The sequence below is a fragment of the Hemibagrus wyckioides genome, linkage group LG05 (genome assembly GCF_019097595.1).
Source record: "Hemibagrus wyckioides isolate EC202008001 linkage group LG05, SWU_Hwy_1.0, whole genome shotgun sequence".
Taxonomy (NCBI): domain Eukaryota; kingdom Metazoa; phylum Chordata; class Actinopteri; order Siluriformes; family Bagridae; genus Hemibagrus; species Hemibagrus wyckioides.
The window spans coordinates 10,197,571-10,215,235 of NC_080714.1; the positions used below are offsets into that span (position 1 = coordinate 10,197,571).

General features: G+C 37.0%; 1 protein-coding gene across 7 annotated transcripts in view; it reads left to right on the top strand.

Annotated features, from left to right (window-relative positions):
• The window catches only part of cacna2d3a (calcium channel, voltage-dependent, alpha 2/delta subunit 3a), a 199,344-nt gene that overhangs the window by 98,867 nt on the left and 82,812 nt on the right, over positions 1-17,665 (top strand). For all 7 annotated transcript variants that reach the window (XM_058390454.1, XM_058390456.1, XM_058390455.1 and 4 more), the window contains 2 exons: positions 5,607-5,696; positions 7,030-7,143. In XM_058390454.1, coding sequence (XP_058246437.1) covers positions 5,607-5,696; positions 7,030-7,143 — 204 coding nt within the window. The remainder of the gene's footprint in view (positions 1-5,606; positions 5,697-7,029; positions 7,144-17,665) is intronic.

The following is a 17,665-nucleotide window of genomic DNA, read 5'->3' on the forward strand; positions in this document are numbered from 1 at the left end:
CCTTCATTGTCACCAGCTCTCATCTCAGTTGCACATTTTGAACTGACAATTTAGCGAGTGTCCTCTGACACTGTCATCAAAATTAAATGAAGGAATGTCCTTTAGAGGAATGTTGTGCATCTCTTCAGCATTGTAGAATCTTTCCCGAGGTGTATGGAAACTGTTATGATGACCAAACAGTTGTTTTGTCCCCTTTTTAGTTCGTCAAATGCTAGTCTCAAAAATCATGGCTCCGTATAACAAACATGAACAAACAGGCTCAGTAAAAAGCAGGAGTAGTTACAAGATTGTGCCCAATTCCTCCAAAATTACAGCTATAAATATCATCAGAGAATGTGTTTTATACAAAGCTTCATAAAATTTGAATCAAAGGTTAATTATCAGTATTTTGGGTAATTTCTTGAGCAATACTTAGCATACTTTATTGATGATATCAGACCTTTTTATACGTAACATACGTGACAAACCTTTATGATTTCAGGCTGTAAAGTTGAATCAAGCTGCTTAGCTAAACAGGAACAAATTATATTTGCATAAGTTGTGACATATAATAGTCTAATTTTCTGAGACAGCTATTTAGCATTTGCCTTCTCCTTACTTACAGTGCACTGCTGGCAGTATAATCACATTCGCAGTCTGAATGCTTTCAGCTAGAACCAAACTCCAACAAAACAAAATACTAACAAGCTCTATCACTTCCTGTAGATTAGTTTCGCTGGGCTACACTGACGTGTGATTTTAATCGCAGCAGGTTCAACTCAGTTTGGCTCCTGTGCAGTATTACCGGATGGGAGTTAAAATAAATAGAGAACAATAGGCAAAGGGAGGAGAAGCAGCAGGCATTCAGTCACTGAAAGAATGTACCTGCTGACTGGAACATGAGGAACTTTCCCATCTTGTGCTGCATTTAGTGTTCACTTAAGTTTTTTTAAAGGCCATGGTATTACATGTTGACAATTCAGATAATTGCAGTTTTGTCCTTAAAAGACAAAACTTTTTATGCTTTTAATTTTAGTCCAATCTGGAACCGCTTCACCCTTCATTAACTATTCTATCCGCTCCTCTGAAAATGTTCATAGAGCTTGAGGCAGTGCAAATCCTGCCCCTGGTAAGCTCTATTAGCACTTGATGTAGTTCCCATTTATGCTTTTTCGTCAACTAGGTGCAATATAAACTAAAAAAGAAAAGCGGAAAGCATATAGTGTCAGGAGAACTCCTATTAGTAATTCATTTTATTTATTTATTTGTTTTTATTTTTTTATTTTTGGTTATAATAGGATCTATGAATGGGCTGCAATATCACAAAAAAAAATAAAAAAATAAAAATACAAAATGTAGATACATCGTTATCACTTGAAGGACAAGTTCATTTAATGTAGTGTTTTAGTGTACTTTGTGACCATTCAGAGTTACCTCAGGACTTTGCCTTTATTCTAACACCTTTAAATATCTTAATAATGACTGTGAATATCTTAAGCTATTATTTATAGCAAGAGACAATCACAAACAAACCTCTTTAAAGAAACTCCTGTCATATGCTATATAAAGACTAAACAAACTGATTCTTTGTCACAAAGCATAGTCGAGCAGGTGTATGTGCCAGATTTAACCTTAACATAAACAGAAAAGGCAAAACTCAAACCTTACATGAAAGTCTGAGAAAAGCGCACAAATAACGTATGTGAATGAAGTGTTTAAATACGTAGAGTAACAAAGGGGAGAAAATATGAAGCAGCTGTGCTAGTGTGAGTGTTAATCACCTAATAATACCTAGTAATAATCACCTAATGTAACTAATTGTAACTAATCACTAAATCAAAAACAATCAGAAATACTGTCATACAAATTCTAAACTGTATAATTACCAGCATCCTGAAATAAAATGCAATATAATGTAATCTATATACAGCTCTGGAAAAAGATAAAAGACCACTGCAAAATAATGAGTTTCTTATGTTTTTTTCTTACAGGTTCATGTATTGGTGAGATGAACAGTTTTGTTTCATTTTTGTGAACTGCTGACAATATTTCTCCTAAATTCAAAATATAACTATTGTTATTTAGAGTGTATATTTAAAGGAGATGACAACACATCAATATAACCTAAGATCATGCAGTATTTGCAGAGCTTTAATAACTCAAATAAAACAAAAATGCAAATAATCTGTAAACAAATTGTTAATTTTTTGGCTAAATAACATTAAGAAATCAGTATTTGGTGGAATAACCTCAATTTGCATGTGATTTAGCTCCATGCTCTCCACCAGTTTTTCACATTGCTGTTGGGGAACTTTATACCACTCTTTTTGCAAAAAAGCAAAAAGCTCAGCTTTGCTTGATGGTTTGTGATCATCCATCTTCCTCTTCATGACATTCCAGAGGTTTTCAATAGGGTTCAAATCTGGAGATTGGGCAGTGGTCTCTTATTTTTTTCCAGAGCTGTATACATACATTATATATATATATAACAGTTTCAGCTGCTCTGGTGTTGTTAATGAAATTAACAAGATTTGCACTAGATGGGCAACAATGAGAATGTTTCAAAACAGGAATGATTTTACAGGTGGAGGCCACTGACATTTTTTCCCTACTCATCTTTTCTGACTGTTTTTCACTTTTGCATTTGGCTAGGTTCAGTGTAGCATGAGGCAATACCTGGACCCTACAGAGACTGCACAGGCAGTCCAACTCCTCCAGGATGGCACATTAACATGTGCCATTGCCAGAAGGTTTGCTGTGTCTCTCAGCACAGTCTCAAGTGCATGGAGGAGATTCCAGGAGACAGGCATTTTCTCTAGGAGAACTGGACAGGGCCGTAGAAGGTCCTTAACCCATCAGCAGAACCGGTTTCTGCTTTGTGCAAGGAAGAACAGGATGAGCCCTACAAAATTGTGTGAATGTCTCTGACCAAACAATCAGAAATCAGAAATTCATGGCCTGAGGGCCGAACGTCCTCTAGTGGGCCCTGTGCTCACTCCCTGGCACTGTGGACCTCGACTGGCATTTGTCATTGAACACTAGACTTGGCAGGTCCACCACTGGCACCCTGTGCTTTTCACAAATGAGAGCAGGTTCACCCTGAGCACATGTGACAGATGTGAAAGGATCTGGAGAAGCCATGGAGAACGTTATGCTGACTGTAACATTGTTCAGCATGACCGGTTTGGTGGTGGGTCACTGGTCTGGGGAGGCATATCCATGGAGGGATGCACAGACCTCTACAGGCTAGACAATGGCACCCTGACTCCCATTAGGTATCGGGATAAAATCCTTGGACCGATTGTCAGAGCGTACGCTGGTGCAGTGGGTCCTGGGTTCCTCCTGGTGCACAACAATGCCGCGCCTCATGTGGTGAGAGTATGCAGGCAGTTCCTGGAGGCTGAAGGAATTGATACCACTGAATGGCCCCCACCCTCGCCTCACCTATACCCAATAGAACACCTGAGGGATATTTTGTTTCGGTCCATTTGACTCCGCCAGGTTGTACCACAGACTGTCCAGGAGCTCAGTGGAGCCCTGGTCCAGATCTGGGAGGAAATACCCCAGGACACCACCCATCGTCTAATTAGGAGCATGTCCCGACATTGTCAGGCATGCATACAAGCATGTGGGGGCCATACAAACTACTGAGTACCATTTTGAGTTGCTGCAATGAAATTTCAGCAAAATGGACTAGCCTGCTGCATAATTTTTTCACTTTGATTTTGGGGTTGTCTTTGAATTGAGCCCTCTGTAGGTTGATAGTTTTCATTTCCATCAAACGATGTGGCATCCTTTCGTTCCTAACACATTACCCAGTCCATATCAGTATAGATATCCACATGAAATTTTTCCCTATTGAGATCTGATGTGTTATCAAAGTGTTACTTACAATTTTTGAAGCAGTGTATATATATACAGAAATATAATGAGTAGTGAATAAAAAAAGACATATACACATATACATATACTGTAACTCTTGCTTCTGAGCTATTCAACATTAGGTAATCTAAAATAAATTGGTTCTGTTCACTAGCTGGTGCAACTTCATGCTTCTTTGAAGTTGATTTTGTGAATTTCATAAATGAGTGAAAGAGAGACTCATGTCCCTGAAAGCAGTGCCATGGGTGCAACATGACACCAAGTTGCTTTTTTTAAGTGACTTGTCTATCCTTATTGATGCAATCAAAGAGAAGAATAAGAACCCTTCATCTTTCTCCTCTCTCTCTCTCTCTCTCTCTCTCTCTCTCTCTCTCTCCCACTCGCGCACACACACACACACACACACACACACAAACGTACATGCACGCATGTTCATTGAAAACTTGTTAATAAGAAAATGGAACAGGGTGTGTAATGGAAAATGCCTGTAGACATTTTAATTATAAAGTGTGTGTTTTTCAGAAAACCCAGCGAAAGAGAGGTGTCATGTGGTCTGGATGTAGGTGAAGCAGAGAGAGAAAGAGTATGTGTGTGTGTGTGTGTGACCCCACTGAGACAAACAGTGCGGTTTATTTAGATTAACGCCATTTCACTGCTTCCCTTGAGGCTGTCTTTAATAATAAGACACACAGATGAGGTCCATTGGGTCTTTAGCCTCCATTACACACACACACACACACACACACACAGAAAATATGACAGCTTGGAAGTGAATATTGGGAGTTTTGTTAATCTACTATTTCAGTTTGTAAGTTTTCATTCATTGCGTTCATTCACTTGTAATAACATATGTATGCAATACAAGGTGCCATGTTTACAAAAAATCCTTGTTCCCGGTGTCCCTGCAGCATTGGTGTGGTTTCAGGCTCATTCTACATTCAGCATCGAACACTGGTGCACTGGTTTTCAAATTATGTCATCACAAACATGCAGGAAGAACACAATATGACTTACCATTGTCACTCATGTTACAAGGAACACGTACAGGTTACTTTACTTCCTGAAGAAATAATCAATTAAATAATAAATGCTCTTACTGTATTGCCATTAACAAGTAAATTGCAGAAGATGCCAAGTAAATTAACAGGAATTGCACAGTTATTCATCGCAAACTGATTGCCATAGGTCTAGTACAAAAATGAAAGTATTGTTTATTTCCATTCATTTATATTTATTCATTTGTAGATGAACAATTGAAAATGTTCTTAGGTTTTCCGCTCTGCTACCACAACAACCAGTCACTGCTGATATTGGAATAGTATTGACTATCCCAGCAGCAGCTCATGAACATAGATTTTAACATAGCCTCAAACAAACAAAAAAAAGCCAGATGCTATAGGCTACTAGCTATTTATAACATTTTTAGAGTACTCCTGAAAGTGTTCATAGAGCATAGGGCAGTGCAAATCTAGCTGCTATGGACCTCTATTAATGCTTGATGTAGTTCCAATTTTGACCACTAGGTCCAATCTAAACTCTATGGGGTAGTGTGTGCACTGTCAAATCAATTTAAAATCAACTTTTATCTGTTAAATAACATTTTAAAAATTGTTGGTCACTTAAAAAAGGTCATTAGAGTTTCTGAGTCTTGAATGTCAGTGGTATGATGATTAGTATTTGTTGAACAGATGTAGAAAAAAGAAACTTAAACTTATTTTATTTCTTCTTTATTCTTTTGTCTGCAGCATTTCCGTGAACACCTTGACAAACTATTTGCTAATGGTATAGGGATGCTGGATAACGCTCTAACTGAGGCCTTTGAGCTCCTCAATAATGTGAGTAAAAACAGAATCACACACACACACAAAATAAATATTTGTTGCGTTTATTACAGTTTGTCATATTGATACATTCATATCATGATTTACAGAAAAAAAATACATCAATTACGAAAAAACCCTCTATCATTATACTGACATTATTCATTTCTTCTAATCTACAGATCTTATTTAGATATTCTCAGCCAAAAAAATGACATTATGTTCAAGATGTAGCTGCTTTACTATTTCTGTACTATACTATTTTTATATCAGAATGCCCTTTAGTAACAGTGTTCACACTGCAATCTCCTCAAATATTAAAAATGGCTGAAGTTATTAACTTCATAAATGATCATAAATACAAATGAATAAAAAAATGTGATTATAGAGTATTTTAAAATGTTTGACCCCAAGTACAATAGGAGGACCTTTATTTATTGTTTTTTTTTTTTTTGTGTCCCATAATTATAAGATTACAGTATACACATTGGTTGTCACGTTTACAGATTTTAGTATGAATGTATGAATTAGTGGCTTGTTCGTGCAATATTTACTATCTACAAGCATTAACTACATAGGAAAAGACCTAACTAGTGGTAGCAAGCAGTAGCTCAGTGGTTAAGACATTGGACTGATGATTGGAAATCCCAGGACCGCCAAGCTGCCACTGCTGGACCTTAACTCTCAACTGCTCAGTTCTATAAATGAGATAAAAGTAAGTCGCTCTGGATAAGAGTGTCTGCTATACACCATAAATGTAAACTAATAACGAATCATCTTTTATGCAGCATTCTTTTCATTACCAACTTTCGCCTTTAACACTAATAAAGTTCCATAAGAACATTTAACTTTCAACACACAGCTTCCGTTAGTCGTTCAGGTAATTAACCTAGCATGTGTATGTTTAATTATGGCAAATCAATTCAGGTTGGCTTGATAAAGGCTTACATGGCTGATTGATTATACAAAAATCAGCTAGCAAACAAACATCTTTGACCTTAATGTGAGTTAATGGATGGAGTGATTAATGAGAATTCCCTCTAGACAACAAGGCAGCACTGAAGTGCACTCTGGGATGCACAACAGTGTGAGGTTGCCATGGCAGTTAATGGCTTCTCTTTAAATAGCCAATAGCAGTGCTGGTATTTAATCCATGAAGGTGTTTGTGTTTTATTTATGCATTTTTTCTGATTTGACAATAGAGAAATAAAATGATTGATTAACATGGCAGATTCAGGTTCTTCTGATGGTTTCTATTAATATACTTCTGTGTTATATTAAGAGCATGAACTTTGAAAAGGAATAAATGAAAAGAGTGAAATGAAAATAAGTGTGTGTGTGTGTTCAGTTTAATGAAACAGGTCGTGGAAGTGTGTGCAGTCAAGCCATCATGCTGGTGACGGACGGAGCAGTGGACATGTACGACACCATCTTTGACAAATACAACTCACCAGACAGAAAGGTAATTTTATTTTATTTTATTTATTTATTTATTTATTTTTAAGCGGAGAACACATTCAGCAGTGTGCAATATTAGATGATGCCACACATCCTAAAATATGTCTGTTTGCTTCTTTCCTAATTAGTGCACACAGCATGAGAATATTGCACACATGCTCTATTTTGATTTATTATTATTATATTTTTTTTGGAAAATGAGACATGACCAATTCCCAAAATTGCCTATTTCCCAAAGGCACGATGGCTTACTGGTTAGCATGTTTGCCTCACATAGGGTTGGGGGTTTGATTACTATTTATAAGAGCTGTACTCATGTTCAATGCACCTGAATTGAAAAGGGCTTTGGATGCATCTGAGTGTGTGGCATGATGATGTCACACACGCATGAAATGATCAGTTTGTCCCAGCAGTGATGTGCTTAACAGATCCTCAGTAAAGCCTGAAGCTGCATGCTGTGTGGATGTGTGTGTGCTTATGACCTAAATCACGGCCAGGTCCTTTTCCATCGAGTGCCAATACGCTGCTAATGTTCTCCCACTGTGCACTACACTTCTTATACCCTCAACACCCCCCCCACAAACTCTCACCCATTTGCGCTTCACTGTTAAAGTTTCCCCCTGGCGCCTCATCATTAATGTTTCCTCCTTGTGCTTTGCACATAATGTGTTCCCATGTGGCCTGCTGACAAACTGCACCGCTATTATCTGGCCATGTGTTGCACATTTAATGTTCCTCTTTCTGCTCTCTTTCCGTCGTGGAGTCACTGCTCTTCTGAAATATACCATAGTTAATGTTTTTCCACGATGCCCATGATTCTGAGATCCCTGTGGAGGTGATATGATAAAATCGTATTCAAAACCCAGGAAATTCAGATTTGTTCTTTTCTTTTCTTTCTTTTTTTTTTTAATAGATTATCATAGCCTGTATGTTCCTGCCTACTGTATCAAGCAGATTAAGGCAGAAATGATGGATAGTTGTTCTTCAGTGAGTTTAGTGAAATGCATATTTTTTTGAAATGAAGGATATGAGGAATGCAAATATTTGAATAAGTTTGCACTTGACCATGAAAGATTGAAAAGAAAAAAGAATGATTGAAGACGTACGCCTAAAGATACAGTACAATCACATCCTAATCAATATTATTTATTTATCTATTTATTCATTTTTTTGCATTTACATGAAACCTAGCACTTTTCATGTGTATTAAAGATTCTAAATGAATATATTTAACTTGCTGTTTTTATTCAGTGCTTTGCAACAAACTTAATGGTGCACATTAACTTTACTAATGTACAGTTATATCCGGGATTATGGCAACAATTACTTTCTGCGGGTTTCTATTACATATTTGCGTTTTTGTGCTTCTCTCTTATCAAGTGCACACACCATGATAAGCACTGAACTCACTCCATTTATCACAAGTCTACACCAAAAAAAAAGTGTATATTTTTTAGAATTTGGATTTAGAAGTGCTGTATGAAATCCTCTCTCCGGTGACTCTTCTTAGAGTTTCACATTTTGGTGAAACTCAAAGGTTGGTAGGTTAGGACAGGTTAGTACTGCTGACCCGGTTGGAGGGCATCTACTCTCACAACAGGCATTTATCATCAGCACCTTTGGTACTGTCACCATGGCAACGCTCTTCTCTGCACAGACCTGGCAAGCTGGCATCTTAGTTTTGGAACGCTTGCTGGGTTTTTGGGATTGAAGCTGGAGTGATGGAGACGCTGGAAAATTTAACTTCGTTATTCGGTCTAATGGCTTAAGATGATCCGTGCCATATTTGATCCAGTGGTCAGTAAACAGTCAGTCTATTCTGTTAAATACATAGCAAGTGATCCGTGATCATCAGTTGTAATCATCAATTATCACGATCAGCAGTTTTTAGTAATACAGATGTAAATTGGACCAATAGTGTTGGTTTATCTTCTTTTCAGTTTTCAGTACTCAAAAAAAATAGAATCATATAAGGAACAATAAAGGTAAAAAACATTTATTAATCAAATTTCTTTTTTTCATTCAGTTATTTCTAGGTTGAAATACAGTAACTGAACATATTATTCGTCATACAAAATTTTTGTTCGATTTTAGAGTTTTATTAACTGAAAATATTAGTAGAGGTGGGCAATATCGATCCAGACAGAACATTAAATAATTAACAGACATATTATCGATGTTTTATTTTTAAATCATTTTTGGTTATTCTTTCTAACACACAAAAGCTAGCAATTTGTCAGGAATCGAAAATGCATTTCAAACAGCACTCTTTTTATCAACTAGAAATTGCTTAGCCATGGTGATTTTTTTTTTTTTTTTTGTCTTTTCTTTCATTCATTCATGATTCATTCATAAATTTTATTTTCTTACATTTGTCAATTTCTGAACTGAATATACTGAATAGAAACATGTATATAGAGATCATGCAATAAATGTTGGGTGGCTTATCTTCATAGGACAGGTTTCTTCTCTCTGAACAAGCTTTAAATTAAAAATTTATTCCAACAACCGAACAGTCTGAATCTGAAGTCCTTTATAGCTGTGAAATGGTAATGTTGTATGTAATGCCAGATCATGTTAATGCTTAATATACACAATATTGTTAAAGGTTTATGAATTGTTAGTCGCTTTCTGTAAAAAGGAAATAGATATATCACTTTCATGAGTTGTTGCTATGAGCAAATGTATTAAGTAAAGGACAAGAAAGCAGTTTCTCTGTAGCCCCTCTGGCTCTTTCCATTAGAATACATAAGTCACTTTATTGTCTGTTGATGGATGTGTGTTTGTGTAAATGTGTGCAGATGTCTGAAAAGAACCGGCTCTTAAATGTATGTAGGGGCATAGTCCCTAGAACTGCCTGAGTGCCCATCCTATACATCTCCATTTTTCACACACACACACACACACACACTGTGGGTTGATTGCTTGTCAAGGGCCCAGCAGTGGCAGCTTGGCAGTGAACCCTGATCTTCTGCTCAACAACCCATTTTTTTTTATTTAAAAATATTTTACAGAAAAATATAGGGTGCATAGTGTAAAATAAAAAATGAGGTATTATGCTTTGACGTTTCATATCAGGGAGCGATTCTATACAAAAGCTGTAAAGAAGATTTTTTCTCTTTTTTTTATAGATCTCGATAGCCAGGGCAAATCCTACAAAATGTACTGTATATACAGGACAACATAAAGTCCTTGTATGTGATGCTTTTTCAGACTTAGCTTAAGCCTTATTTATAAGTGTTGATGTGTTTACGATTTTGTACCTGTTTATTGCTATATTGATATAGATGAATTACAGAAGTATGTCATAGCTGATAGACATCCATGTCTATCAGCTTTAGTGTTTTGTAGATGTATTGTGAATTGACAGGATATTTTCTTTCAAGTGGAGGCTAATTACATTTGTACAAAATGCCTTTTTCCCCCAATAAGATTTTCTTTCTGATTGAAACAATATCAATCTAGTGTATACAATAATGATATAGTTGTAAATATGTATTAGTGTATACCTTTTACAACTGAAATCTTTTGTATATAATCTTTTGTATTCGGAATGATGATGAATATGAGATTAGGATGTGGAGGTATTATTTACAAGTGTAATGTAAAGTAAAACAGGTCTTGATTATTCACCTAGACTTGTTATTGAGACCTCGCTTTGTTTCTGTAATCACAAAGGTATGTGCTAACTTAACTTAGCGACAAGAGCTGTGTAGTAGAAAGTCCAGACTCAGTGCACACAAACATGATAGTGCAGACATACATAGGAAGTACACAGTAAATGCACTATATACAGAAGTAAAAAAAAGAAGAAGAAACTCTAGAAACTGACGTGTGTGAAAATCTCAGGATATCAGTAGTTTTTGAAATACTCACAGCAGCCCATCTAGCACCAACAACCATGCGGTCACATAGATCACACTAATTCTGTATTCTGATGTTTTATTGTGAACTTTAACTTTAAGCTCTTGACTTCTGTCTGCATGATTTTATACACTGTGCTGATGACACATGATTGGCTGATTGGATATCTGCATAAATTCAATTTAATTCAATTCAATTTTATTTGTATAGCACGTTTAACAAAGAGCATTGTCTCAAAGCAGCTTTACATGAGAAACAACATAAGAAAACAACAAACATATAAACAAACAGTCCTAGATGTTATCCCAAGTGAGCAAGCCTGAGGTGACTGAGACGACTGTGGCAAGGAAAAACTCCCTTAGATGGTATGAGGAAGAAACCTTGAGAGGAACCAGACTCAAAAGGGAACCCATCCTCATTTGGGTGACAGCAGAGAGTGTGATTATTGTGCATTTATGTGTAGTCAATTGTGTGATGCCGATACAGCATGTGTAGCTGTAAATGTGCAGGTGTTCCTACTAAAGTGGACAGTGAATGTTGTTTTTTTTTTTTCAAGTTCATCCATTTTGTCTGATTTTTTTTGAGGTTATGTAGTTATTAATGTTGTCGTGTCTCATATATATATATATAAATCTGAAAATATTTTCTAATTGATTTCATTCTTTTTCTTTCTGCCTTGTACCTTTCCCCTCCCCTCACACCTGTGGCTATTATCTACGCTAGCTCACTGCTAATGGCACGTCTGTGCTAATGATTACAGACTTCCAGCACGCTCTATGCAAACACGCCCATATGCAGTAAAGAATTTTTTTTTTTTTCCTGTTCTCAATCTTCCTTTCATTTCACGTGCATTCATTTTAATTACTTCTGTGTTAGAAAAGAAACGCTTCAGAAATTGTGCTACTGAAATTAGTAGGTGTAGTCTAGTCTTTGTAGTAAGTACACATTTAATGTTATTAGAGTAAGAGTACTAAACGTAGGACAATCGAAGTAGACGGATTGCTCAACATTATTATCTCTGAGATTTAGGAATTCTTTTTTCTGCAGTTGAACATGTTATATTGTCTCAATAATGCTGCCCACGTGAGACATCATATTACACCAGCGCATAATTTCATAGATCCTCGCAAATGTAGGCAGTAGGCAGCAGGGCTCAGTGCCACCGAGAGAGAGAGAGAGAGAAAGAGAGAGAGAGAAAGAGAGAACGAGAGCGAGAGAGAGAGAGAGAGATTTTACTCAGGAAATGGTTTGTAACTTTAATGACTTGAGATGAGCAGATTTTGCTTTTGAGGACATCGTGAAAAATCTGTTGATTGTTCAGCTTAAGTGGGTAAGCTTACACCTTTAAGAAGATCATGGCATTAATTTAAAGTTCTAACATTCATTAAAGATAGTTAATTGGAGGAGAATTGACAAGCTGAAAGCAAAAAAATTGTAGAATAGATTATTAAGTATTAAGGCCTGTGGACATGGAGCAATTTATTTATTAATTCATCTTTATTAACTGTTTTATCCTGGTCAGGGTTGAAGTGGATCTGGAGCCTATAATATCCTTCATATATGGCTGGTTTGAGTATTTCAGACACACACACACACACACACACACACACACAACAATCTCTAGAGTTCATAGAGAAAGAGAAAAAAACCCCATAAAAATATCCACTGTGAGTGGAAGACTTTGTTGATGAAAGAGATCAGAGAAGAATGGCCAGACTCCTGACAGGAACCTGAAAATAACTCAAATAACCAACCACTCTTTACAATCATGCTAAGCAGAAAGGCAAGTCAAAATGCACACATTTCAATCCTTGATACAAATAGGCTATAGCAGAGAAAAATGACATGTATGGTATCCTGAGCAATTTACAGAAGTACTTTGTATTCTCTTTAATTATTTAAAAACACATTTTCAAGTGTTAAGTGAAATGGTAGGCCTTTATTCTTTGCCTAAAGACAGCCAAACCACATCTGGAAACTGAGGCTAAGGCTCGTGGAAAAATAATGTAAAGATGAAGATTGAAAATAAAATCCAAAGTAATGCAGAACACATGCCCACACCTCACCTCTATCTAAAATTTGATTGGATCATTATACCACTGACACCCTTGACAAGGTGGGAGTAATCAGGCCCTGACTTTTGTCCATATAGCATTTGATCCACAGATATCTATATGCCTTTTCTTCTGTATCTGGGGTGGTTTTGACGGCCCTCCTCATGTATACATCTTAGATGTCCAGGAGGCTGTAAACTCTACACAGGGACTAAACTTCAAAGCCTCTACAGCCCATCTCGATGGGCTTGCACCTTGTTCTCCACCCTCATTCTGGGGCATTCTTCCACCAGGTGTACATACTTGGGTCACTTTCTTTCATTGGCCTCCTCCATCCTTTCCTTTCTGGACACTGAAAACTCCAGCATGACTCTCTGCTTTGATGTTTGCTGAAAGGAGTTTGAAATATCTGGGCTTTGTGATGTTTTCTGGGAATCAGAGCTGCTTCACCAGGGCTATGCTCATTGGCCAGTCATGTGCTTCTCCTAAAAAGGCCTCCTGCTGCCTTTAGGGGCTTCTTTCCTGCTCTGACGAGGGCAATTGGACAGGTTTCTGATGCTGCAAATGGTGTTAACTGCCTTTCTCACCTGGTCATACTGCCAGCAGTCACAAACTTTGCCCAGTGCTTTGAGACAGCAGCTGAGAACATGTTCCAATTAGGCACAAAGGACATGCTGGTGAGTTAACTTTTCCCCAACTGAGGAGGTTGGATGAACTTGGTAGGACATAATAGAGAGACTTGGATTGGAATAGAGAAGCTTGACCTGCCACAACATGGACCAGGAGCTCTTCTGATCTAGGGCCTGTTCCCATCTTGTTGACATATCCTCACCATCTGGCTTGCATGAAGATCCTCAACCCCAGTTCTCACCTCTTCATGGACCAGCTGGCACTTGTCCTTGTCCACTTGGACTTGGGAGATACCAGGTTGTTGTAAAGCTATGGAGACCTGCTTGATCAGATACCACTGTCCCCACCAGAGCTCTCTGCTAAACATTTTCCTAAACTTATATTCCTGATAGCTTAGGAGACTTTTGGGTCGCTTGACTTCCTGATTCATGTAGTAGTGTAAAGTTTATTTCCCACTCTATATAGTTCAACAGTTGAGGGTTAAGTCCTACCTGAACTTTCATTGTAATATGGAATATGTCTCATCTGACGAACATCTTGAAACATCTTTTCCCTTGAAATCCCTGCTGTTCTGTGTGTCCTACAGCACTTCCTGCTGCTGCATAATCCTGTGTGTTTGTCTGAGTGTTAGCTCCTCCCCATGGACAGGACATAATGATGCAGACAGAACCCATCTGGATATAACACTCTGAGGGGCTAGGGGTCAGTAAGTCGTAACGGAGGTCACACACAAACACACACACATGCACACACTTGCAGCAGGCTTGTGTGTGTGTTTGTGTGTCTGAATGTGGCTCTATTTGTCTATTGAAACCTTTCAGCTTCATAATTTCTGCTGTTACTGTTGCCTTCACATTCATTTTTTCACATTTCTGTTACTAATACACCAGTATAGATTTAAAAAGAGTGCAGGAAAGATTTCAGAAATTCAGATTTCAGTGCAGAAATGTTGTTTTGAGAGTAAATAATCAGTGCATTATATCTTGGTCCAAACAATTGCAGATATTCACTAAGAATGATGTTCAAATTTCAGTGTACTTTGTGGCTGATCACATGTTGGATCTTCCCGGTCTGTATGAAAGCTAACACAAAGCTAACATACACGCTACATAATTTCTTGCAAGGGACTTTAAAAGGAGCTTCCTAATCTTGTATTCCAGTTCATTCTAATGAATCTAAACCATTTCTTCCTAGACTCGCTGGACTCAAGTGTACATCCATCTCAGTGTACAATTCATACAATACTATGAATGAGGTTTCATTTCTGTGCCCTGGACAGTTAAATGAGCATAAAAGATATTTTTTACTTAACCATAGAAAAATATAACAGAAAAAAAAACAACCCAAAAAAGCAACAACAAAATGCATTGTTTCTGAAGTACAATTGACATAAAATGTTAAATTGAAGATCTGTTAAACTCTCACGGTTATAAATTAAAAGGTTGATAGTGTGCAGTGTTGAATAAGGACAGTTTTTATATGTTTATATGTTTCTTTGTACATTCTACCTCTGTTGTCTTCTGGATGAGATTTTTTTGGTTCCTCCATGTTCATCCTTACTAGTTAAACCTAGAAGATCACTTAATTTTAATCAGAAATGTACTGAAGGATCTCTATAAATACACCAATGAATCCGTAGCTTCAACTTCGAAGAATCACTGTGTATCTAAAAAATAATTATATGGCTGGCCTTAAATGGCTAAAAGAAATGGAATTTGTGCCTGTTTTGTTTGTGCCCATTTTCAGCATTAAATATTTTTGTCATTTCACACTCCACAGTGGTGGTTAATGTCTCATATGAAAGTAGACACTCAAGGATTTAAGAATTTGTAGTCTTCCAAGTATTTCTGTTTTTACCTAGCCTATTATTATATTTGTTATGTTATTTTCCTTTTCCTTTTAACATTTTTCACATCTTATCTTCAAAGTAAATGGTGATATCTAACCCCCTTTCTATCTCTCTGAGATGCCCCCCCAAGTGCTTGTTCACAAGCATCTAAAATTTGAAGGATCTTCCTTTAACCACTAAAATTTTGTGTATGCTTATCTAAACAGAGGTTTAAAAAAATCTTAAACTGAAATCCAACATTGTTTTAACTAATTTTATATTAGACTTGTGGCGATAAAATAATTCATTTGTTTTGATTGAAAATGTTTGAAAAGTTCCACTGGTGGAAAGGAACACCAAAAGAACACTTACTAGTTAAACCTAGAAGGTTAATAGCTTTTAAGGGCTCCTTCTGCATTGCAAGTAGGCTTTCCAGTTAGAAAGGAATCCAAGTCAAACTGTATTTCGGAAACAATAAACCCTTAGCTTCAACCTTGAAAAATCCTTGTGTTTCAAAGAATGGGATGATATGGCTGGCCTTAACTGGTGCTTAAACAACATTCAACATATAATTTATGTACTATTAAGGCATAAATTGTAAAGACTTGTTAAACAAACTTGACTCAAACTAGCCAATCCTGCGTGACATGACTTCATAGAGATGAAACCTGGTTACCAAACAACTAACACCAGCGACTATAATGAATGTTGTCTGAGATTTGCCTATGCCTAAAACAGGCATAGGTCAGGCGATCAGCAAACAAATTGTCATAGGCTAGGGTGAGAACACAGAAAACAGACAACAGAGAACTAAACAGGAAATGAGCTATGGCTATGGCTTAATGAGAAGGAGAAACACAAAAACTTGAAACAAGGCTGGGTACAGACTTATCATGGGGATACCACACTGAAAATTTCGTATTGAGGACACGACACATGAGGGTAAAAATATGTTGTCAAATCAAAGGAGAAAACACAGAACAGTTGAAATTAATCAGAGACATAATCAGGGAACAACCAATAACAAGACGGGCAGAGACAAGACATAACAAAACAAAAGACACATGGCAAAGTAAAGAAACAAAGCACAGAGTTGAACATAATCAGAACATGTGGAAAAGGGCTCACAATGCTGAGGACAAGCCAAGAATTGATACATATGGGATGTTATTTATTTATTTATTGCAGTGACCCCAAAAAACTGCAATTGTTCAAGTTAATTACTAGCTGAATTTATTGTACATAGTCCTATGTTCCATCAAATATGAAAGAGTAAGAAGTGTCGGCTCTTATAAAAGTATTGAATAAATAAAGAAGCTCTGACCTTTAAATTTGGGTCAAATATGTAAATTATGTTAATCTTCACTTTAAAGCAAAGTCATTATCTTTCAAATGACTTCTTATCAGATAACTAACTAGCACAACCAAACTCTGAGGCAATAATGCATTATGCATGAGTGGTAAAATGTGTGTGTGTGTTTGTATGCTTTTGTACACATTTATTCCTTGTTAGCCAGACTAACAGTGAAGACTGGTGTGTACTATAGTTCTCGGATGATCCCAAACGGTAACCAAGACAGATGAGGGTTCACAAATTGGCAACTCAAATCACCCTAACCCTGTATATACACACACATGCATACACATCTGAAGATCAGACACGGATATCTGAGGTGGATTGGGTCAGTTGGCTTGCTTGATGCATAGAATTAATTATCCAGGGTTTAACAAGACTTTCTTTTACGAAAGCAGTTGAAGCAGTTGATGAACAGATCCAAAATGTTTAGGGCAATAACAAAAGTCAAAACGAGGCACAGTTCAGGTGATCAGCAAACAGTAGATAAAATACAGAAATATGGAAACAGCCGGCAGAGTCAAAAACAAACCACAGAAGGGCAAATAAACAGAGAGATAAGGCTCAGTAACATCAGGACAGAGTGTAACCGAGCGTATACTTTGTGGTGTGACTGAATGAGATATATAAAGGGTCCATGATTGAGTGTGTGATTGGTGCTGCATCAAATTAACGACGATTTTCCAAGGTGCAAAGATCACTCAGAGAGCAGAGGTGTTTCTGGTTGAGAGACTTTCAAGAATCAATTCAAGTAGTTCCCCGTAATCTAAATATACATTTACATGAAAAACTTTCA